Source organism: Silurus aristotelis, assembly GCF_946808225.1.
Source record: "Silurus aristotelis genome assembly, chromosome: 22".
In the NCBI taxonomy this organism is placed as follows: domain Eukaryota; kingdom Metazoa; phylum Chordata; class Actinopteri; order Siluriformes; family Siluridae; genus Silurus; species Silurus aristotelis.
Genome location: NC_139595.1, coordinates 9704121 through 9728245, shown reverse-complemented (window position 1 = coordinate 9728245; position 24125 = coordinate 9704121). Strand labels below are relative to the sequence as shown.

Below are 24125 nucleotides of genomic sequence, written 5' to 3'. Positions count from 1 at the left end.
GATAATTAATGATTTGTATTACTGAATTTATATATACAGTCAAGTTTTTGATATTATAAACCAAGTTGATAAAATGTTTACCAAAATAGACAATATTTTGGATGTGTGTGTGATTATTTATTGATCGCCCTCTTACTGCTTTCGCTTTTAAATACTCTAAAGAAATTAAAGGATTTTTATAATCAGAAAAGTAATAAAAACACAATAAATGCACACACCACACTCTGACCTTTCAATTGAAATCCATTTTGGTTTTTATTATTTTTTTTTTCATTCATTACAGCAAGAGAGTCAAATAAAACAATAATAAATGTGCATAAAACATTTTTCAAAACATAGTACAAGATCTTAGCAACTGTAAGCAAAGAGTGGGCGTGAGATTACATGGTGAGTGTGAAGCGTTTTTTAAAGCAGGTGCTTTCAGCAGGTAGGGACCACCGACGGTTTCACTGTGGCAGACGCAGAGCAGAGCTGTGCCTTGTGTCTGTTCGGAGGAAAAGTGATGCTTTGGTTTATTAGCACTTGTACAGCAGCGGTAAGTGAGTCATACCCTCGAATGGAGATCAAAAGTTTTACATTCATTGTGTTTCCTTTGTTTTGGTGGCTGACCTTTTCCTGCTGAAGGCACGGTTGCCTTGTTTGTGTGTGTGTGTGTGTGCACATCATATGGTGTGTAAGGCTCACGCTAGCATGTCTGGTCATTTGAATTCATTAGTTTTCTGTGTTAACCACATTTATCCTTATGGTTTAGAGTAAATGTGTGTCACTTAACGTATGCTTAGAATCGTCACTATTGTCTAATGACATTGTCTAATGGGAACTGCAGTATCGTGAGAACTTAGTGACAAACCTACTTATCTAAAAGGTGGATTTTTATTATGTTAAATCTCTACATGCAGCTAACAACATTTAGGCCAGGTTAAAAAAAAATCTTTTAGAGATTTCCTAGTGAGGGTACATGGGACATTTTGGAATCAGTCCTCAAGCTTGACAGGTAGTAAAATATTGTAAGACACTCTGGAGTCTTTCTATCAGGAATTTACCAAAGCAGATATTCTTTTAAGTCATTTTGCATAATCAGTCTGATCAATAATAATAATGAATGAATGAATTATAAATCTTCAGCTTTTGCAATTGACTACAGTCCAATGTTTTTATCTCATTATGATCTACTTTGATAAACTTTTTACAGAAAAAAACTCTTGCCTTAGTTTTACTGGATGTCAAGCAAGTGAGGTGAGAACTTGCCAAAACATCAGCACTGAGGTTTGAATGACAGGCAGCGCACATGATTAAGGCGAAGCGATGCTTAGCTTTTTCTTTCTTGTTTGTCAAGCGATGATTTGAAGTAATAATAAAAGGAGCTGAGCCACTTCTGCAAGCAAATTCAGTTAGCTGGTCTATTACTCTATAATCCTTAAATTATCCTAACAAAATTTCTTATAGAATCTTTTATTATTCAAAATAAGATCTCCATATTATACATGTTTTCTTTTCCTTGTTTTATATTGACTATATACACAAGTGCAAAATTCGACCTTTGTCTCTCGGGTCATGGCTCTCTCTCACTTGCAGCCAAAGTCCCTACAACATTTCCTCTTATCATCACCATCATCATCGTCATCTAAATACTCAATATTTCATATATATATATATTTTTTGGCCTGACATTCAGGGATGTTTTTTTTAAAATATCAAAATACAACTTTATGTTTTAACATGGATAGAATAGAAAATAATTTTTTTACTCTCCACATACGCGCCTTTGATTTGCAACATACAAATTAAATTTGTTAAATTAAGAAATGTCATACTGGTTCATTTCAACTATTTTTCAAAATCAATATCAAAACAAATGACAATCAATATCATAAAAAAAAGAACCTTAAAACATAAAAAAAAAGAAAAAAAAAGAGTAAAATGTACAGCAAAAACTAAACTCACTACACATAAATGAATAAGAATGATGGAGATGGAGGGAGAGGGAGAGGGAAAGAAATAGGGAAGGAAACATTTACAAATCCAGAAAACAAGAACACAATTTTAAAACAAAATATTACCAATACAAAATAAGTAAAACTCCACAAAGTATACATGCAGCATGTAGCAATATGATTTTATCTAAGCTGGTGAAGTAAACAACTGAGCAGTATGTGTTAAAATGATTAATAAAAAATATAAAATATGCATAAACAATAAGAATGACTAAAGGAACATCCGAGTGAAGACTTTAACTGAAATCTAAGGCCTCAGTGAAGAATCATCAATAGCACCAGAGTTGGGCTCAATCCATTTCAGTTCGCCAAGAATCCAAATTCCACCTTACATTTACTAGCACGTCTAAAATAGGCTTTCATAAATTCATCTTATTAATCTTGTACATTGAATTGACCCCAACCCTGAATGATATTTTTTCTCTGTACACCAAAAATAGACTTAAGACATATAGGCTCCACTGATCTAGATCTAACACCAACTGGGAGGCTAACAATTCTGAACTTCAGTCTCACTATGCTCTGAAATTACACCAAAAACATGAAGTAGCTTCATTTATCTTTCTCTGAACTAGGGTTGGCCTTGATAATACCATGACCATTTACCATTCATTACAAGTATAGACCATAAAACGCACGAAAAAAACAAAACAAAAAAAACCCCAAGAAAAATAACTTTGGCACGACTTAACAGAATGTTTAACATTATCATCTCTTTTTTTGTTGTTGTTACTATACATAGGCTAAAAGCTATTTAAAATCAGGAATCAAAAACATACAACACAAATGGCACCAAATCCATACAAAAAAAACCAAAAACCCTGAACCAAATACATATCTGGTCTTCCCATATACAAAAAAAAAATAAAAAAATAAATCAAAGCTAAGCTGACCATCGGGTTCAAGCAGCTCCATCATTTATCTTCCATTCCATGACTGGAAAGAGTCTTCTCACGTCATGCTTTAAGAGTCTGAGTTACTTTTTAACAAATGTAAAGACATGCGGTGATCACTGATACCCACTCTCTATTCCATGAATAAAACGCCACTCTGTCATTCAAGGCAATAAAAATCTCTACATATGGCAACAGGAAGGAAAAGGCAACCCTGTTTTCATGCAAGTCGAAAAAGGCCTATCTAAGGCTGAATGGAAAAGCCATCGAGAGCATTACAGACAAATATTCAAAATAAAATTAATTCGAATTATAATAAAAAAAAAAAGAAGACATGAAATTATGTATAAAAACAATCTCTGGTAAACAGAATAACACTGTTGATATAACACTTTCCATTTGCAGCCTATTGTATATCTTGTGAAGCTTGATTTAAAGCTAACATGTGCTTTAAAAGGTCAGAAGGACTCTGGTTTTACATTAAAAAAAAAAACATTCATTAGTCTTCTTTATTCCTGATCCTTCCTCTCCAAGACTGCACATTTTTATGCAGCAAAAAAATACACTTGCATTTCGCTGAATGTATTGTGCCATGAAGAATTGTAATTTTCTTTTAAATTTAAGGTGCATTTTCACATTTTTTTCTTTGTATAAAACCCTTGTCAAATCAGTAACGCTTTACCTGGTGATACAGTTGACACATCTCAGGAAAACCATCTAAAACTGAACGTTTGTCTAATGAAACCCTTGCTATTTTTTTAATTGTTCAATATAAATGAATAGACGTTGGCATATAAGCGCTGGATATGGCATGGTGTGTTACAATTCACCAACAAAGGCGTGTCCAAACTAACATGGCTAATGAATGTATACTCAATAAGACTGGAGGGTGAATTGTACCCAGTTTAACAGGCACATGACACAGACCTGCTTCTCTCTTCATTCCATCTGAATAAACACCTGTATTTCCACTTCTGTATGTTCCCATCATACTCGAGCACAAAATTTTAAATGGTCTTTAACCACTTTACTAATATAAAAAAAAATGTATTATTACTATAGCTATTATAGTATGATCTCTGTAATATTTCAATCTGGGACAAAATTTTAAGTGCCATGGTGTTCAATATCTACTCTTCAGCTAAATGTGTATGTGAAAAACCACCAGCTCTATAATTATAACCTTCAATAAATTGGTACTTACTAATAACATCAATTAAATACCTACAGGAGACAATAAAAAAAAAAAAAAAAAAAAACTTTTGGTCTATAGTTATTATGTCTGTTGGTATCATATCTAACCTGTAAACTGTCAGACTTGGTACCAACAGACTATTTCTAGCTACGTGTTACTATGTGTATGAACCCATCCTTATGTACATCAATTTCGTTCAAGTTCTGCACATCACTTCTAAGGGCACTGCATGTTTCTGCATATTGGTATGTAATGGACAAGTCCTTTAAATATTACATCTGTGAATTAATGATACCCCCAAGGGCTCTGTTGGAGTAAATGAAATGTGTATAATTTGTAGCGGTAAATTATTTGTCTCTGTCCCAGGTAACAGATTCATTTGATCTGCAAAGAAATGAAAAAAACTTAAAATTAATTTGAATCACTGAATCCTGTACAAGTAAAAAAAAAACATATATATATATATATATATATATATATATATATATATATATATATATATATATATATATATATATATATATATATATATATATATATATATATATATATATAAAATTAAGGATTTAACTTTAAGGATTTAACTCAGTTTGCACCAGTAATGCAAATGAAGTTCAGTAAAAATGTTAGCAGAACTAATGGTAATTCATGGAAAAGACAAAAGGAAATTTTTTGGAAACAGGAACTAAAGGACACTTACGGGTCTTTCCTCTGACTACATTTGAGTCAAATACTTGTGGCTAGTCAGGTGTTCTGCAGATATTATTGGAATCTATAAACAAAACAAAGACATCAGCACAAAATGTTACACATAGGAGCATACATGTTGCATAACAGACTTAATTACTCAGAGTAATATAAAATTACATAAGAAAGGGTCTTACATACAAAAGAGATAGCACCGAGCATTGAGTCATCAAATGCCAAATTAGGATAATAGCACACGCTTTTACAAAAACAACGGTTCATTTGATTCGCTTCAATTGAATTTAAGTTGTATAATGCTTTAAACAGTGGATACAGATATTGGATACTAAAGCAACTTTAGAAAGATGAATAGAATATGAATATAAATTTTAATGTTAGAAATGTGTCCCTCGTTTATACGTACCAATTGCATGTATTCGTTGGTAGTCAGCTTTGATAGAGAAGAGTCCTCAAAACAGAGACGAGAACATTATTAAAATGCGGTTTTATCAACAAACAGCTCTTCATTTTGAAGCATTTTAAGATCATGGATAAAATAAAGAATCTGCCACTAGTCTTTAATAAGTATGATCAGTGTTTTTCCAGCCTTTCTTAAATAAGGGCTATCTGGTGGTAAGAAAATTACTTTACTCTGTAAATAAAATGAGTGTCAAGAAAGACAACAAAAGAAAAAACCCACCCCCCCTAGCCCAGCAAAAAGCAAAAAAATATTCTCCTTAGCATTGTAACCAGTTGAAGTGAACGAGGGAGGTGAACACACACACACACACACACACACACAGAGAGAGAGAGAGAGAGAAAGAGAGAGAGAGAGAGAGAGAGAGAGAGAGAGAGAAAGAGAGAGAGAGAAAGAGAGAGAGATATAAGGGGAGCAAACCTGATTGGCTGTTGCGGATACGAAGGGAACAGTAGTGGCGGACGTGGTTGCTGCGGACACAGCGGCCGGTGAAGCGCCGTGCATCATGGGTACTTTTCAGAGGGGAGAATCATATAAGCACACATACAGAGGCGTGTAGGCAACAGGTGTACGCATGTGAGGGGGGAACAGGTGTGTGAGAAGGAATGAGAGAGGGAAGCTTTACTAAATACTACAATCACCAGTGATAAAGTGGAATATTATGATAATAACATGCTAACATGCTAATTAACAAGGACCACAAGCATTATCATGATCTCAGTAGCACAACGTAACTGCTTCGATGATTTGGTCAAAAAGTTACTCTGTTATATATTTCGTTTGATATATAAATCGAATTAAATCGTATTCTTTCTCGGTGCAGGACTGCAACCAGAGTGTCAATCAAGCTAAATGTACTGTACATGTAAACATGTCATGTGAGAGAACAGGAAGATGCCTACAGTGCAGTACAACTGCACTACTAAGATCAGATTTCTATTTTATCACTTATTATAGGACTATAACACATTTGTCAATTGATTCATGTAAGTTGTTATTTACTTAAACAGCAATAGTTCATTTGATTCAAGTTTCTGTATTGGTAACAATGTTAAATAAGAGTATTTCATGCTATCATCAATACAGCTGATTCCAGAATTATGGGCACCCTTCCAACAATTAAATAAACATAATAAGGGCCATAATCAGTCAAAGGCATAAGGTTTAAATGATTCATTTGCAATTGAGTTGATTTTAGTGTGTCGGAAATAAACCTTTCAAAATGAGCTGTATATAAGAATGTCTTCATGATCTAAACATTCTGGTCATGAGCACATACAGTATAGTAAGTTTGGTGAAACCAAAGGGGACGGCAGAGAATGAATCTTCAGTAGAACATGGTCACTGATTCTTCAGGGCTATTTTGTATTTTCTGGTTCAGGAATGTTGCAAGGATCAACACATATTTTATATCACAGTACATAAAAGTTTTATGAGTTCTGCACTCCAATTTGCACTAAAATATTTGCAGGAGCACACTTGAATGTTTGCAAAGCCTACGTGTCTCAGGTTTTTGTATTTTGTAATTTTGCATCAAAATCTAACAATATTATAAATAGCAAGTGGGCCAAAATATTTTTACATGCATAACTAACACTGTTAGACATGCAACTAAAAGAGGCTGCTATTCCCTTTAGAGATGGCTTCACTAATAATAATGATTATGATGCTAATAATCCTGAAATCAGTAGTACATTGAAATAAATTCACGCTAATTAACAACTTTATGCAAATGAAAACTCCATGAAGTCATTGATCTACTGTATAAAAATGTCACCCCATGCCTAAAATAAAAAGAAATTCTGTTAAAATCCTGGAGTTACCTTTAATTTCATTTGAATTAAGTGTTTTGATTTAGCATTCACATATACACTTACCAGCTATATTAATAGGAACACATGTACACCTGCACATTCATTCAATTAGCCAATCATGTGGTAGCTGCACCATGCATAAATTCATACTGAAATCCATAGCTTCATAACAAACATCAGATTAAGGGAGAAATGTAATACTAGTAATAGGCTGGTTTACCTATTTCATAAACTGCTGATCTCATTGGATTTCAATACACAATAATTAATAGTTTGCATAAAATCATGTAAATAAAGAATGTACCACCACCTTGTTGATAAGAGAGGCCTTGAACAGGAAGTCTATAGTAACTCAAATAACCTTTCCATACAATTGTGCTGAGCAAGAGATAAATCTACAAAAGCACAACACCAGACCACGTTCCAGTCCTATCGGCAAAATATATTTTTTATATTCAATTAATATATTCCCTAAATCTTTTTCTTCTTCTTCCGGCTTCTTCCATTAGGGGTCGCGACAGCGGTTCATCCGTCTCCATACCCCCCTGTCCTCTACATCTGCCTCTTTCAACTCAACTACCTGCATGTCTTCCTTCACCACATCCACCTTGGCCTTCCTCTTTTCCTCCTTTCTGGTGGCTCCATCCTCAGCATTCTCATACCGATATACCCCATGTTTCTACACATGTCCAAACCATCTCAATCTCGCCTCTCTCACCTTGTCTCCAAAACGTCCCACATGCGCTGTCCTTCTAATAAACTCATTTCTAATCCTGTCCATCCTCGTCACTCCCAAAGAAAACCTCAACATCTTAAATATATTATCTAAATAAATATTATATATTCCAGATGTTATATATTCCAGCTACAGTTAGCATGTGCTTTATGATCAGTTAATCAGATATGTGCATAAATGAGCCGGGGTACAGATGTCCCTATTTACTTTTCAATATATCTTTAAATCATTATAAGGACTCCTCGAGGATTCCATCGACAAAACTGCCCTGAAGTAAAATCAGTTGGTAGTGGACTCCAATTGTAAATAGCTAATACAATATAAACTGCATATAATCTTAACATCATACATCAGCACACTGACAGATTCAAAATACACAAAAGACTGGTGGTTGTAGAAAAAAAATAAACAGATATGCACTTAGCGCCATCAGTGTGCACTTTGCTGATTTTACATTGCAATAATATGAGATGTGTTGAATTTGCCGTGTAAGCAGCTGAAAGGGAGGAAGGTTAGGACACCTACCCATACTTGCTGCAGGAGTCATGCACAATATTGAGCCTGCCCATCATGCATTGCAACAGGAATTGGATTGGAAAAAAGGGAAGAAGAATCAAATCAGCCCATCACAAGGTTGGTTAGATTAAAGAGAGACAAACAAAGGAAGGCAAAACATAACACAGAACATTACAGGGAATCATTCACAAAAAAAAAAAAAAAAAAAAAAAGATTAGTTGTGGAATGTCTGATCTACAGTTGGGAAGTGTGCAAGCCTTTATTTATTTTAACACTGATTACCTTTTTAACACCATCAACCCCTATCATGTATTTTTGTGTGGCAATCTATAATCAGACCCCTATATGTCCTTTCATTAGGGGGAAAAACCCAACTGTAGATCTCAATAAAAATTACTGTTAAACATTACAGTCAGCTCAGGAATTATTGGCACCCTCGGTAAAGACTGGTTGAAAAGAGGTTAATAATTGTGGGATACTCTTTTATAGCTCATAATATAACTTTTATTTATGTAGAACGAATATATTTTGTATCAGAAGTTTTCTTTCAGCGATTTCTTTGCTATAATTCCAAAGCTGAATGGAGATACTGAATGAGCAATCATGAATTGTACAGTGATCAGTTCACCTGATAAGACAAATGCTCTACACTATAAGCAGGCACATATTTAAAACATCATCATAATACAAACCTTAAACCTGCTTAACTATCCATGCTGTACAGTATTGAGAATAAGTATATAGAATTGACATAAATGCCACTGCTGTGTGTCTGGGTGTGCATGTGACATAAGCCACAGATAAGTGTGAGGTGTGCATTCTATTTACCGGGTCTTGCTGACCTTGTGGTAAAAGGTTGGGTCAGGTTAGTTCTGGTCCTTACCTGAAGGAATAAACTGCTGCTGAAACTGCATGTTCGCCAGTGCCTGTTGGTACTGCAGCATGCTGGCATTGAACATGGCGGTGGCACCGTTGGTTTTCTCAAGGGCTGGTCTCTTTGGCAAAGGAGAAATTACGCTATGAGGAAGGCCCTGCTTGGGATGGGAGGTAAAACGAGGAACAAAGGATGGAATGGCAAAGAAAGGAAAGAGAAAAATATAGAACAGTTATCATCATTGAACTTCACCTTAGAGCACAAAAATGAACTAAAAGAAACAAACTGAAACAAAACAGCAGGCAAGCAGCAGCAGCCTATACATGACTACGCCACAAGCGGAAAAAAAAAGTGCCGAATCCCTGACTGCTTATACACGCTACGATAAATATCTACATTTACACACTCTTAACATTAACACACCAACTAAGCTGGTGCGAGTGCAAATGAAGCAAGCATCGCACTATTAAAATGTACTGCCGACAAAAAAAGGGCAGAAATAAAACAAAAATTGAGGCATCAACTTAAAGAAAATAAAGCTGCACTGCTTTTGCCATGATATCTGTGAAACGTATGAGACGTAAGTTATTAATATCTGTTGCTCAGGTGGTGCAGCTTTGCTACCACATAGCTGGTTATCCAGTTACCCAGTTTATCTGGTTATACATGCATTTTAGTGCTACTTTACATGCATTATACAGAGACACTGAAGATATATGCAGATACTGCACACACACGGACACAAGAGCAGTTACACAGCACATTTTAGTCTGTCTGATCCTGTCCTCACGCTGAAGGAATGGGCTACATGTGATGATCTGATTGTGGTATGGCTTTTTTAATTTTTGATAATTATTATTATTTTTTTACTTTTACAAGCTCAAATCTTTTATCGAATCTATTCCAGCCTGCAATTTAGTCTCCTTGCAAATTATCAATTTTCCACAATCAGTTGATCACTGAAAGTTACTAAAACAGCAGTAGGAAGAGAACATCAAGCCAATTAAGAAACAGTCTACGCTAGCAAATTATTGCTTGTTAAGACACTACAACAAAGCAACATGCCAAGCCAAAAAGGTGAAAGGTCATAGTACCAGGTCAAAGGTGGCCTCGAGGGGTCGCTTCAGTGATTTGACAGCCGTCTTAATTAGCAGGCAGCGAGCACATGATGGCAATGGGCCAATGGGGTTCAAGCGCATAAACATAAACAGCAAGCAGAGGTGCATCATGGGGCAGCAGTGCATTTTTGGTGGTTGAGAAAAAAAAACAAATAAAAAACAAATCATTTGGAATGCAGTGTACAAAAGGGATATCAGGACTTAACATGCACATTAATGTAATTCACGAAAAGATATCTAATGCAATAGTAACACTACAAACTAATGTACAGCAGGGTCCAGAAGTGCAAGTGGCCTTTTCTCACGCTATTTAGCCCTTAATGAACTAATGTATGTTTAGTTCTTTACTAACTACAACTGTGTGTTATTGATGTATTTTAAAAATCAACAGCTGATATCGATCCAATTAATTAGATTAAGCATAATTTTTCAATTCTACACATAAATTCTAAGTTAAATTTTGTATCATTGAAGCATAAATCACCATTGGTGGGGTTTCCATTGATAATTACCATGAAATATAAACATATGTTACAGTCTTACAGTCTAACATGTTCTTTTAATCGAATTTGACAAAAGTGCCAAGAGTTTGGACACACCTGCTCCTTCAGCTGTCTTTCGTTTTTTTTTATATTTGCACGTGATAAACAACCCAGAATATGTTTTGTATTTTAGATTCTCCAAAGAAGCTACAATTAATAATAGCTTGGCACACTCATGACATTCTCTTCTCAGATTCACAAGGTAGCCACCTGAAATGCTTTGGACCTATTAGTGCTACTACTGTACCAATGCAAATTATGGAAAGAAATTATCCAGTTGACAAAACCATCAAACACTATGATAAAAACAAGCTCTCGTGAGCACCGTCCCATTAAAGAAAAACCAAGAGCTACCTCTGTTGCACAGAATACGTATATTAAAATTACCAGCTTCAGAGACCACTAATTTAAAGCACCTCTCAGAGTTCAAATGGCATATTTCAGCATCCACTGTTCAGAGAAGACTGCTTACTGGTCGAATTGCAGCAAGAAAACCACTACTTCAGAAAAAAAACTAGCAAAAGAGACTTGCTTTGTCCAAGAAACACAAAATATAGACAGATCACTGAAAAACTGTTCTTTGGTCTGATGAGTCCAAATTTGGGATTTTTGGTTCTAACTGCCGTGTCTTTTTTAGAGTGGGTAAACAGACGGGTCCCAAACACGTGGTTTCCTCTGTAAAACATGAAGAAGGAGGTGTAATGGTGTGGAGGGGCTTTGTTGGTGATTTAGTCAAAATTAAGGTTACACTTAACCAGCATGGCTACCACAGCATTTTGCAGAAGCATGCCATCCCATCTGATTTGCACAAAATATTTTCCAACAGGACAATGACCTCAAACACACTTCTAAATTATGTAAGAGTTATTTGTCCAAGAAGGAGAGTAACGGCATGCTGCATCATATGACCTGGCCTACACACTTACTCCGTCTAAATCCAATTGTGGTGGTTTAAGAGTAAAGAAAAAGCAGACAAAAATACTCAACATATCTGGGAACTCCTTCAAGATTGCTGTAAAACCATTTCAGGTGACTAACTCGTGAATCTGTTGAGAGAATGCCAAGAGTGTGCAAAGCTGTCATCAAAGCAAAATGTATCTACTTTTAACAATCTAAAATATAAAACATTCTGGGTTGTTTGACTTTTTTGTTTACAGCAACCCTTTTATTATTTCTTCTCAAGGGGCAATACTATAGAAATGAAACTTGGACATATTTTAGAGTAGTCAATGTGAAGCTTGTAAAGCAGTACAGATTTACTGTCCTCTGAAAATAACTCAACATACAGCCATTATTGTCTAAATAACTGTCAACAAAAGTGACTAAATCCTAAGAGAACATGTCAAAACTGTATCTAAAGTGTCAATATTTAGTGTGAGCACCATTATTATATAGTACTGCTTTAAATGGGCATGGAATTCACCAGAGCTGCACAGGTTGTTGCTGGGATCCTCCTCCACTCCTCCATAATGACATCACAGAGCTGATGGATGTTAGACACATGGTGCTTCTCCACCTTCAGCTTGAGGATGCCCCATAGGTGCTCAATAGGTTTCAGGTCTGGAGACATACTTGACCAATCCATTACCTTCACCTTCAGCCCCCTCAGCAAGGCAGATGTCATCTTGGCAGTGTGTTTGGGGTCATTCTTATAGCCTAGGCCATCTTTGTGGAGAGCAACAATTCTAATTTCTCAAATCCCCAGAGAGTTCTTTGCCATGAATGTTGAACATCCAGTGGTCAGTTTGAGAAAATTATACTCAAAGCACCAAATTTTAACTGCTCTAATATAAGAAACAGGACTTTGTATGGTCCTGTCAAGCAGACAGAAACATAATCATTATAAATAGGACATACTAGTTTGCATTGTTAAGCGACATTCAGCTGTTATCACTTTTGACAAATATGGCTGTATGAGTGTGGGTGTTGACACTTTGGACAAAGTTTTGACATGTTCAGTTAAGGTGTACTCACTTTTGTTGCCAGTTATTTAGACAATAATGGCTGTATGTTGAGTTATTTTCAGAGGACAGTAAATCTGTACTGCTACACAAGCTGCACATTGACTTCTCTAAAATATATCCAAGTTTAATTTCTATAGTATTGTCTCTTGAGAATATACTAAAATGATTGCTGAAATGCAAGTACTAACTTTGTAATAATTGTACTGTAATTCCATGTGTGTTCTTATATAGTTTGGATGTCTTCAGTATTAACGTACAATTTTGAAAATAATAAAAATAAAGAAAGACAACTAAAGGAGAAGTTGTGTCCAAACTGACTATGTTATAAAAACAGTAATAGGAAAAACACTATCTGGACCCTAATATAGCCTCCACCACTCCTACTTATCTAATACAAAAGGTCAGTTGTTACAGGTCTTATTGTGGGATGTTCGGGAAGATATTACACAATAAAACAAACACTATTAATCTGCTGATTGCAGGCTCTATTCTGTTAAAAATGTTCACAGTGCCCTCTAGTGGATAGGAAGGAAATGCACCTTCAAACACAAAATGATAAAAATCTGCAAAAAAGTAGTAGAATCCTGAAACATAATGTGCACTGAGACATTTATCTTTTGTGATCATTAAACTTAGACTTTCGGATATGATATATAACATATAAATCCATATAACGTTTATTATATATCTGTTGAAGAAAATCTCTGACATGTTCGGAATAACCTCATATTTCACATGGTTCTCTCTCTCTCTCTCTCTCTCTGTCTCTCTTTCACACACACACACACACACACACACACACACACACACACACACACACACACACACACACACACACACACACACACACATAAAAAGCTTAAATGGGATTGGCTCTTTTACAAAGAAAACCTATAATAATGAAATCAGCTACAATATTAATACGACAAACGATATTTTTAAAAAGACAAGAAATTGTTTGTAAAACTGACGGCTGATAAATAGATTTTCCTTAATTAATGAAATAAATACTTATAGAGACATTTCAGTTTAGCATTTAATATTTTGCTGTTGGAAATGGAAAGTCATTAACATAATAATTGACAACTGTGATAATAGTTAATATCGTATGGCGTTTTCATACCTTTCATTAGTCATGTGTGTTCTCTAGTTTGCAAATATAAGTCCTAATAACTAACTGGGACAAAACAGCTAAAGGATGCAACTGTTTAGTCCCAGATTACTGCATTATGGTTGATCTTTAGGCATGTTAGTCAGAAGGATTATGAATTATTTAGCAGCTGTAATGAGACTCATTTTCCAATAATGGAACTACTGTTACAATGAGGAATCTTTGATGAAAGAAAATGGAAGGTTTTCAAGAATATCTCCTAATGTTTCCATCCGTACGTCTTATTCAAGAAATGAACATAACATCCCCTGATCTGTTTAGTTTTATTTAACTTTAGAAAGCATAGTAACCTTTCCAAATCGACAAATGTAATGAAATATGAAATTATTGCCAATGTGTCAGAGATGCCCTTTAAGCCTCATGAATTACATCTGCTTGCACAGTAATTACACCATACATGCCTTTTTGTCCTCCTTAAGCATGTATGGTGACATAGAAGGAACCATGTAAACCTGAGATGAAAAATAATCATTAAAATGTCAATATTCATATTCGAACATGCTCTGAAACTGTGTGTGGGTGTTAAGGTGTGTGTGTGTGTGTGTGTTTCATATCAATATGAGTATGCACTCTACATGGGTGTACTATATGCATGGAGGTGCACATGTATAAATGTGTAAACTTTAATGGACAAGTATCTGTGTGTGCATGTATGTTCGGGTGTCCTGTACTCACCATGGCCGCGGTGGCTGTGGCCTGGTTCACCTGGTGCTGTGCTGCTTTAATCTTGGCCTGCAAGTGTGCAGGAGGGTGAAAATATTTGCATTTGTCTCGTGAGCAGCGACCCTTGATGTAGTCCATACACACAGTGACCGTGTTCTCGCTGGAGTCTATCATGGTGCTGTCTGACGGGTGAGCGAATCTGCAGTCTGTCTCACCGCGAGAGCAATTCCCACGCTGGTACTCACGACACACCTGACACACACATAACAATGTTAGGACAGACATTTAAATGATGACCAGATCAACGGCCACAGACAAACATGTACACACTATACACACAAACACACACACACCTACTTAAACAATGCATAGTGACCCGGAACATTTACATTTATGAGATTATTCAAAACAACTTACAGTTATCTTAGTTTTTATACAGCTGAGCAATTAAGGATTAAGGGCCTTGCTCAAGAGCCCGAGAGTGGCAGCTTCATGGTGCTGCGACTATAACCCAATGACCTACTGATCAGGAGTCCAACATCTTATTCACTGTGCTACCACATACCAGAAGTCTTTATATGCTATGGATCTGGGTGTCAGATAACATTGTTCTTTGTTTTTTTGAGCTTCACATGATGTTCCTTTAGGGTCAACCAGGTATTCATTACAATCCCGTAATTTAACTGCTCCAAATGACAAATGGGGTGGTGTTGTCTAACACTTAACAGAGCAAAGAATAGAATTAACCAAGCGGAATAATTTTACCAAAAGGAGGAGGAACCCTAATCAAGATTCAAGTCCTTTTCCATCTATTTCTAGCTGCTAGCATTTTATTTTCAGTGGACGTGTCTTTGATTTGTTATTGATATGATAATAATTGACAGAAGATAGTGCCTTGAAAAAATGACAACCAGTGTTATCATCGTGCCTACTGTTGTCTTTCTGACACTGAAAATACATAATTATGTCACACATCAATATAACTGTGCTGATCCCAAGGGGATATTTAGTGTATCTGATATATTTATTAATCTGTCCAATTAGTTCCTGGTTACGCCCTTGGCAAGAACCCCACCACACACACAAACACACACACACACACACACACACACACACACGCACACACACACACACACACACACACAAACAAACACACACACACACGCACACGCACACGCACACGCACACGCACACACACACACACACACACACACACACACACACACGCACACACACACACACACACACACACACACAAATACACGTCACTCTTGTGATTTTAGTTTGTATGACAAATGATCTGTTCATTAGACTTATATGTACAGTAGGGGGCAGCAAATTCCACAGGCATTTTTGTTTTTTAACAAACGCAATAAGATCTTTGGCAGTAAACTGCAGGTACTAAGATCCTTGAAAATATCAAAATCCCTTCCGTTGTTTCATAAACATCAAGAGGGTTGCTTAAAATGCAGCTATGGTGCAGTCATAACAAAAAATATTAAATAAAGCACAACAAATATTTTGTTTGATTTTGTAATAAATATGTATTTTCATTTTGAATGCTTAAATTCCGAACAGCAAGACTGCTTCACACTTATCTAGGCAGCTTCACCATACCACTGATAAAGCAGATAAGTATTGAAAATATGGCACAATATGTGAAAAGTACATATTTGCTATGAAATGAATGGGGGAATGAAAAATGAATTCCTTGTGGCAGTATGCAAATGACACGTTACAATACAGTAACTCCATGTAAAAAAAATTTCTTTTTGGTATTTTGTAGTTTGGAGTGCCTTTCTTTTCACCAGTTGGTGCACTAAACTACATGCTTTGTAAAATAAAGTCCACTTGATTAATTCTAGTAGACATTAACTGCTCCTGTACCAGACATTTTGCCCTTTTTCTGTATCATACCTCCAGGCGGTCGGTACGCAGTAGTTTCTGAGCAGCTGCGTTTGCTGAGGAGTTTACAGGTGCAGCAGGATTACCACCGATCAGGACTGGAGCGCTCGGCAGCATGTCAGCACCAGTGGACATTAGAGCTGGCGATACGGGACTCAGGTAGGGGTTAAACGAAGCCGCCGCCGCTGCAGCTGCTGCCGCGCTGGCATTGGTGGCTAAGTTTGGCGTGACAGAGATGAAAGGCTGCAGGAAAGAGTGAGTGAAAGAAAAATAAAAGAGAAACAAAAGCAATGAGCTAATGAATGCATAAAAAAAGAGTTTTGAATGAATCGGTTAATCCTGTATCACAGTGTATTTCACACACAAATAAACACAGTAATTGGAGGATGCTTTTGGAGATTATTTCACATTTTAAGACCGATGATTGTCATAATATGTTGAATAGGTTTCTATTGAATACAAATCTGCCAATTACAGTGAACATCTGTGAACAAAAATAGCCAACAGATTTTTTTATTTGAATTGTTTCACTTTGATTAAAACATTGCTGTAAAAAGCAAAACATGGATAGGCTCTAATTATCTTAACAAAAGGTCAGTTTACCTAACCATAAATAACCAAGCTATTATTGTAGATTTTTTAGAGTTTGGTGCTTAATCGATGCTTTTTTAATAATGCTGCACCACATAGGTCAAAATTACAATCGCATTTCTATAAACACGCCCTAAAACATGTTACAAACACACTGAGTAGTATTAATAACAGCCAATTAAACTCTTAAAAAAAAAAAGAAAAAAAAAAAGCATTACTCTGGAGCAATACATCCTCCATAAGGCTATTCTTATATTTCCTGAAAAGCACACAAACTAGGGCAAAACTGGAATATAACACAATTGGCTATTAATCAAACAGATAAAATTAAACTCTTCTTTTATCATTTTAGATAAAACCCGAAAAAAAATTATGCACCAACGCTGAGTAAACAGTATACAGTATAGCGAATGGATGCATTGCTTACTTTTTCATCAGAAAAAAAAGGGTCAATTATTCTACACCCAAAAATGAATTCGGAGCTGGTTTGACTTTCCCTGACTTTGCAGATGCTTGTAATTTTTTTAGTATTCCAATATAGCAGTTAGTTGTTCATCTAAGTTGTAGGACAGCAGCTCATAGATCATATTAATCTCATAAGTACTCCAATTAATTGTAGTTACAAAAATATACATTTATACTGCATCTTTAATAATGTGCATTTTCCACACACTCTTGTATTGAAGTAAAAGCATTTGGTGAAATTACATGAAGAAAAAAACAAAATGCCCTGGTTATTCTGTATTGTTCTTGGCTTCTCTAATTTATTCTATTCTAATTCAAATTTCTGGAATTATATCATTTCATAACACGATGTTGCTCAAACCCATAGTGCTAATCTGTAAAAGGTAACATGGCTTCACAATCGTGTGTAGACGTGCTAGCTATGCAAGCAACTTAGGGCAGGTCAGAGCAGAAATCTGCCTCTTTAGCAATATAATACCTCATGAGACCTTTTAGTCTCATTTAGCACAACCTGGTTTAATGGTGATCATGACAGAAACATAATGTATCATTAAAAAATGGCACAAACAGTGGCAAATGTAAGATGGTATATCAAAACATTCATCTTCATTTAAGCGAATCAAAGGGTGTTATATTTCTAAATAATTAAATAATTAGCATGTATTTACTCCATTGCTTTTTTTGTATACTGTCCTGTCGATAATCTACACCATGAACACTGAAGCACCTACATTTGAAAAAAATAAAAAATAAAACTTTGTGAAAACCACAGTGTAAATAGAGTAAGCACAATCCTCTCGGCACTAACTTATCTAGTCATTTAATATCTTCCTGTTCAGAACCATTTAAACTGAAACCACGATTTTGCTCTTGATTTAGTCTACAGATTATTGTGCTGTTAATAATTTACAAGAAGTGAAGCATCACATGTGTGGGAAGAGCTCCTCCTTACCATTGGCTGAAGCTGGCTGCCAGGCATGATGGCACTGGCGATCTGCATCTGCTGGGCGAGCATGGCCATGTTCTTCTGCTGGATCAGGTTATTGCGGCCGTTTATCTCCAGCTGCGTCTTCAGGTGGGGAGGCGGGTGCAGGTACTTACAGTTCTCTCTGGAACAGCGTCCCTGAGAACAAAAGAGAAGGAGAGACAGAGAGAGTGGAAAAGAGATAGATAGATAGATAGATAGATAGATAGATAGATAGATAGATAGATAGATAGATAGATAGATAGATAGATAGATAGATAGAGAGAGAGAGAGAGAGAGAGAGAGAGAGAGAGAGAGAGAGAGAGAAAGTTCATTACAGTCATTTGCATTTAGGTGCTTGAATGACTAACAGAATTCAGTATTAACCAATTATCCCTCTACCATCATTTTGAGTTAAAGCAGATATAAAGTTTACACTCTCTCAGCTCATGTGTTTGATCCAGCAGTAAATCACTGTCACCGTAAAAAATAAATCAGTATCACTTGAAATGTACTGCTTTCCCCTGGGCAAGTCTTCTTATTCTACAGGCTTTCTAAAAAAAATCACTTTATTCATTCCTGGGGCTGTGCGGTAGTGATGCAGCTGATGAGTGTGTGGCCTCATCTGATCTTACTTGATTGGTTTGTGTCTGCATACAAAGGTAATCTATCCACTGCAGAATCTACAGACAGTTCCAGAATTGGAGATGGGGACAAACAATAGTCATGCATAAATCTACAGATTTCTGCAGATAAATATCTGCAGTACAATCAATACGTTTATCTTTTATGCTGTTAGCATGAAGCTACCCTTCACAGACATACATTTGAGTTCCTGTGGTAAAAAAGTTGTGTTTTTTTGGGTAATTATGTTTATTTGGTTATTTGTGTTCTTACAATTTTAATAATAGTGCATTTCTGTTCGCTCATTTATGACATTTTTATGACATAATATATATGATATATAGTAGTGTTTGTATTATGGCTATTTATGCTTCAAATAAACATTTTTCTATTTCTGTTCATGAAGAAGCATTCTTTGGAAATCAAATTTAAAAACATATCATATGTGTCCTATAACTGTTAAAGCAATTCTCAGTAATGAGCTAAGCTGTTCACTGCATATCTCATGCACCTCAATATTCTCAGGACAGCTGTCTAGCACTTCTCGTCTTACCCCCATGTCTGCGAACAGACGAATGCCTGGTGTGTACCAGTCCTACCCTGAGTGTGTGTCCTGTTCCCATCTCACTATACTCTCCCCCTCACTATCTATTTACAACTATTAATACCCTCATGTGATACTCTACAATGAAGAGCTAGATACGAGGGGTGAGCTCAGGTCAGCAGTGAACACAACACACACACACTGTAGGAGTGGTATGAGTCTACATTCAGTGTATATAGCCTCTGGGAGTTCCAGCATAAAATATCAATCATATGAATGTTGTAGAACTTAATCTTAATCTAAACAGCTTTATTCTGTGAAAACAGAAAATACTGACACAATAAAAAAAGCCTAGTGCTGACTCTGAATTTGAGGTGTTCTCAGTGGACAAATTTTATTCTCTGGACAATTCATTATATTATTATACACAGGGCCATAAACCCACAGAGACTCTTTTCCAGCTTAACATTTACAGGCCTGATATTGGAGTAGACAAACAAATAAAAAAGTCAATAAAAAAAGTAATGCCAATAAAACCACTGTTTAAAGGAGACACAATCAAAATATTAATGGTTAGTGGTGTATTTAATACTTGAGTATTTTTATGGGTTTAGATTCTTAGCTAACTGTAATGGTAACTGAAAAGTGGTTGTTTCAGAATGCCGTCTAGACTGTGTTATCTGAATTCAGTTCTGTCTTTCTCAAAGCTGCCTCATACAGAGTTGTATATAAACCTGTCTATAAAGCAAGTTCAGACACAGCATGGCAACTACAACAGGTGTTTTACAAGAGGAAAATAAACACTAACCACAATGAAAGTCACACATGAAGAAGCTAAAGAGCAGTGGAAACGTATCTGCACACTTACAAACCCAGCAAGGATTCAATGGAGTGCCATAGTCCAGATTTCACATACTGCAGTGTTTATACATTCACTAGATTTCCTTATACTGTGAGACAACATAAATATCAAGCCACCAGGTTGTCTAAACATTTATACATAAATGAGACATTCTGGTTTTGTCTTATTAATCTTTTTCTGATTCAAAGTCTAATTTTTACATTAAGGATTTGGGAATGTAGTACATTTCCTTTAAAATCAAGTCTTCCCAAAGTGTTAAACTGTTAGCTTAGTGTGTACAGAATGTAAGGAATTTTGGACAAAATCCCTATACATCGTTCTTTGTGCATTATTTCTATAAATGCAGCTAAGTCAGTACTATTTCAATTATAAAGCACAATACTCAAATTCAATTCAAAATGTATTAGCTTTCAAATATAACCTTCAAGGCATTTGAATAAACATTTAGAATATAGTCTTTCTCTAAGCCCAATACAAATTAAAGTTTTTGATTACATTATTTATTAATTCAGCTTCTTATTAGATTTTCCATTCACTTAAAATGCTCTCTAGCAACTAAAGTGTCCTGCCTGTGTTGAATTTGGCATTGATTTAAGTCAAGAAAGTAATCAGCAAGCATGGGTCATAAATGTGTCTTTGGCTGTTCGAATGTGTGTGTTTTAAAGAAGAAAGTGGCATAAATGAGTACCACTGCCATGGAACCAACTGTCCGGTATGGATTAGCCCAGGTTCTGAGGTAAGCTAAATGCTATCGACTATTCAAAAGGGGAGAAAAGCCACTTGATATTTCCCACACTGACTTCAGCAGAAATTATGTCAATAATGCTACACATTTCAAGGCACTTAGAGTATTAATGACTTTAACTAAAGCTGTAACCATAATATAACACAGAGCAATACAATCATTATTAGACATTTGGACACAACTCATACACACATACATACCTATATTAAAGGAAAATAGGTGCAATATTTCTAGCTGGTTCATCAATGAGCAACAACACACAACTAAACAAGAAATCTAAGCTCATAAACATATTAAACCAGTCCAACAATTTCAACAAGTCCCGCACACTATTAGGAAAGGAATCATTGGTGTTTGGAGCCCAAACCTGCCCGAGTGAAAAATCATAAATCACCATTAGATGGTAAACCAAAAATCAATACAAGCACCCTGAGAACCTAAACTGCTTTTTTAGTTTTAACAAAGCCAATTACTGACATGTCTGCACAACATAAAGGCTGCACTCTCATAGTAACTACAGCTTCAAAGTATTTAATTTTTACTCACATTTAAAGCTATTCACTGAGCTAGAAATAGCACTGTATCAGTACATGATGTACACAAGTCAATCAAGAAAGATAACACATGATTTGAGGCTGCCATTTTCCACTGACCTAGAAACAAAGTACATTTGTGTGCCTTTTAAAGGGAGCCATAATGTGCCATGCACCTTGCTACACAGGAAGGATCTTAAAAAAAAACAATTTGTCACCTATAACACAATAGCAGTGCAGAAACAAGCAGTACAACAAAACATGTGGCCCCACAAAAACAGCAAGCATCGGAACACATGATTCAGATGTGTGTATCAGATCGGTTCGGATCCTCAGTCTAAGCATGAAGCTCTTTAACCCTTTCACAAGTCAGCATCATGCCAGTTTTTTAAATGAATGGCCGTGTTTACGCCATCAGAACTAGAAGAAAATAATAGCCTGCAAGCTGATGCTCGAGTCTGCAAATAGTCACCTTTTGATGGACAAGAGCCAGCACATCATTTACAAGTCATTATCCATCCGTGCGAATTTATTTTGAGTAAGTAGAATGGTGTGTTCAGACAGCATTTCAAACATAGGCACTCTAGCTAATAAAAAACTTTGAGTGCATTAATATCATGCAAAATTTCTATATGATATACAAAACAATACTTATATACATCCTAATACAAACATTTCTTTGTGATAAAATGATTTTAAACTGTATTGCTACTGATTGCAAAATACAGGTTGTCCTCTACTCACGATGGAGATATTTTTATTTTCTGCTGTAAACCGATGGCTTTTCTCTTCATTTTTTTAATACTAGCAGGAGACATACTTGGGCGCTTGTAAGACAGGCTTTTATCACAAAAATTGCTGTTTGAAACCGTAATACACACTGAGACAACTTTACTCCGTCGACCGCTAGCGAGAATGGGGCATTCACAGACAGATACGCTCATCCCAGCTGCACATCCAACGTATCGTACATCGTATGCTACATGTCTCAATGTATCTCTATCGTCATCGTAAAATCAAAGTCGAGCCATTGTAACTCGGGGACCATCTGTACCCTATTTCAATTTAATCAGTTTATTAGCTATTAGTTTAACATAATGTTTTCTTTGAATACAGGCTTCAAAACTGGAGCATGTCATTACTTTTACCAGTGTATAACAGGCTTATGCATTGTTTAAACTGTCTAGTTGCACCCACTGTGTTTTGGGCCTAATGATGATGATAAGGGCTGCAGCTAATGATTCATTTGATAATCGATTAATCTGGCGGATCTTAATTTATTTAATCATTTTTTTTAATTTAAATAAGCAGGGTATTTATGTATAAAAATGTACTTAAAAAAATGTAATGCAAAAGTCAGATATTGAGATTAACTTTTTAATTTTAACATTTTAAAGCTTATAATGGCTTGTAAATTGTGTACATCATCATTTTTGTTTAAAACTTTTGTTTTTAATGATAATTGTGGATGGCAAGTTGACAACCATGCTTAAAAAAATAATTTTTGTTTAGTTGTGAAGATAAAAAGTAATTTTATTTAGTGTAATAATTAAATGATATATGCATAAACTAAATATAAAAACATTAAAAACAAGCATTTAAACGTAGTAAAGCTGCAGTAAATCACATTTGAAAACAGATAAGTTACTGTTGTAGTAGACAAATGCTATAAAAAGAGAACAGAACAGAGAAACGCAGCAAACTAACAGGTTTGAGGCTGCTGTTATTTGCTACTTTTAGATTGTTTGTTCGCACTGTTTTAATTGAATCCATCCCTAAGTCGCAAGTGAGGTAATTGCGCAACCCGATCATCAAGAGTCATGACAGAACAGATCCAGTGCGACTGTCCTGAAGTTAGCAAACAGTTTACACAATAGCACTTTATAAAACTACACCATTTTCACATGATGAGGATTATACAGTTTTTGATACCAGTGTATTTTCTTTTACTGCTGTCTTTTTTACGGTTCACCCTTTACTCTCCGCCATTCTACAAGCGGCTGTGTTATTTTACCGTCATGCTAACCTGTAACTTGAGCAGCCCAACTAATCGATAGCGGCATTTGTTGACAACAAATTTCATTATCGATTATTATCGATTAATTGTTGAAGCTCTAATAATGATATTACTACTACTACTACTACTAATAATAATATTAATATAAAAATAAAAATACAATTTCAATAACTATTACTATGGCTTCACATGGTAAGTTTTTAGCTACTGTTATAGAAAGCTCTGCTACT

The 24125-nt window shown here is 35.6% G+C and overlaps 1 protein-coding gene across 50 annotated transcripts in view; it reads right to left on the bottom strand.

Moving 5' to 3' along the window:
- Positions 1-230: 230 nt before the first annotated feature.
- The window catches only part of mbnl1 (muscleblind-like splicing regulator 1), a 71363-nt gene continuing 47468 nt past the window's right edge, over positions 231-24125 (bottom strand). For 4 of the 50 annotated variants that reach the window (XM_083525918.1, XM_083525929.1, XM_083525940.1 and 1 more), the window contains 10 exons: positions 18559-18729; positions 16563-16793; positions 14658-14897; positions 10282-10329; positions 9197-9347; positions 8323-8358; positions 5668-5759; positions 5194-5238; positions 4783-4854; positions 231-4466 (listed from right to left, as the gene is read on the bottom strand). In XM_083525918.1, coding sequence (XP_083382044.1) covers positions 4798-4854; positions 5194-5238; positions 5668-5759; positions 8323-8358; positions 9197-9347; positions 10282-10329; positions 14658-14897; positions 16563-16793; positions 18559-18729 — 1071 coding nt within the window. In that variant the 3' untranslated portion in view covers positions 231-4466; positions 4783-4797. The remainder of the gene's footprint in view (positions 4467-4782; positions 4855-5193; positions 5239-5667; positions 5760-8322; positions 8359-9196; positions 9348-10281; positions 10330-14657; positions 14898-16562; positions 16794-18558; positions 18730-24125) is intronic. The other 46 variants (XM_083525967.1, XM_083525919.1, XM_083525920.1 and 43 more) reach the window with 15 other exon arrangements.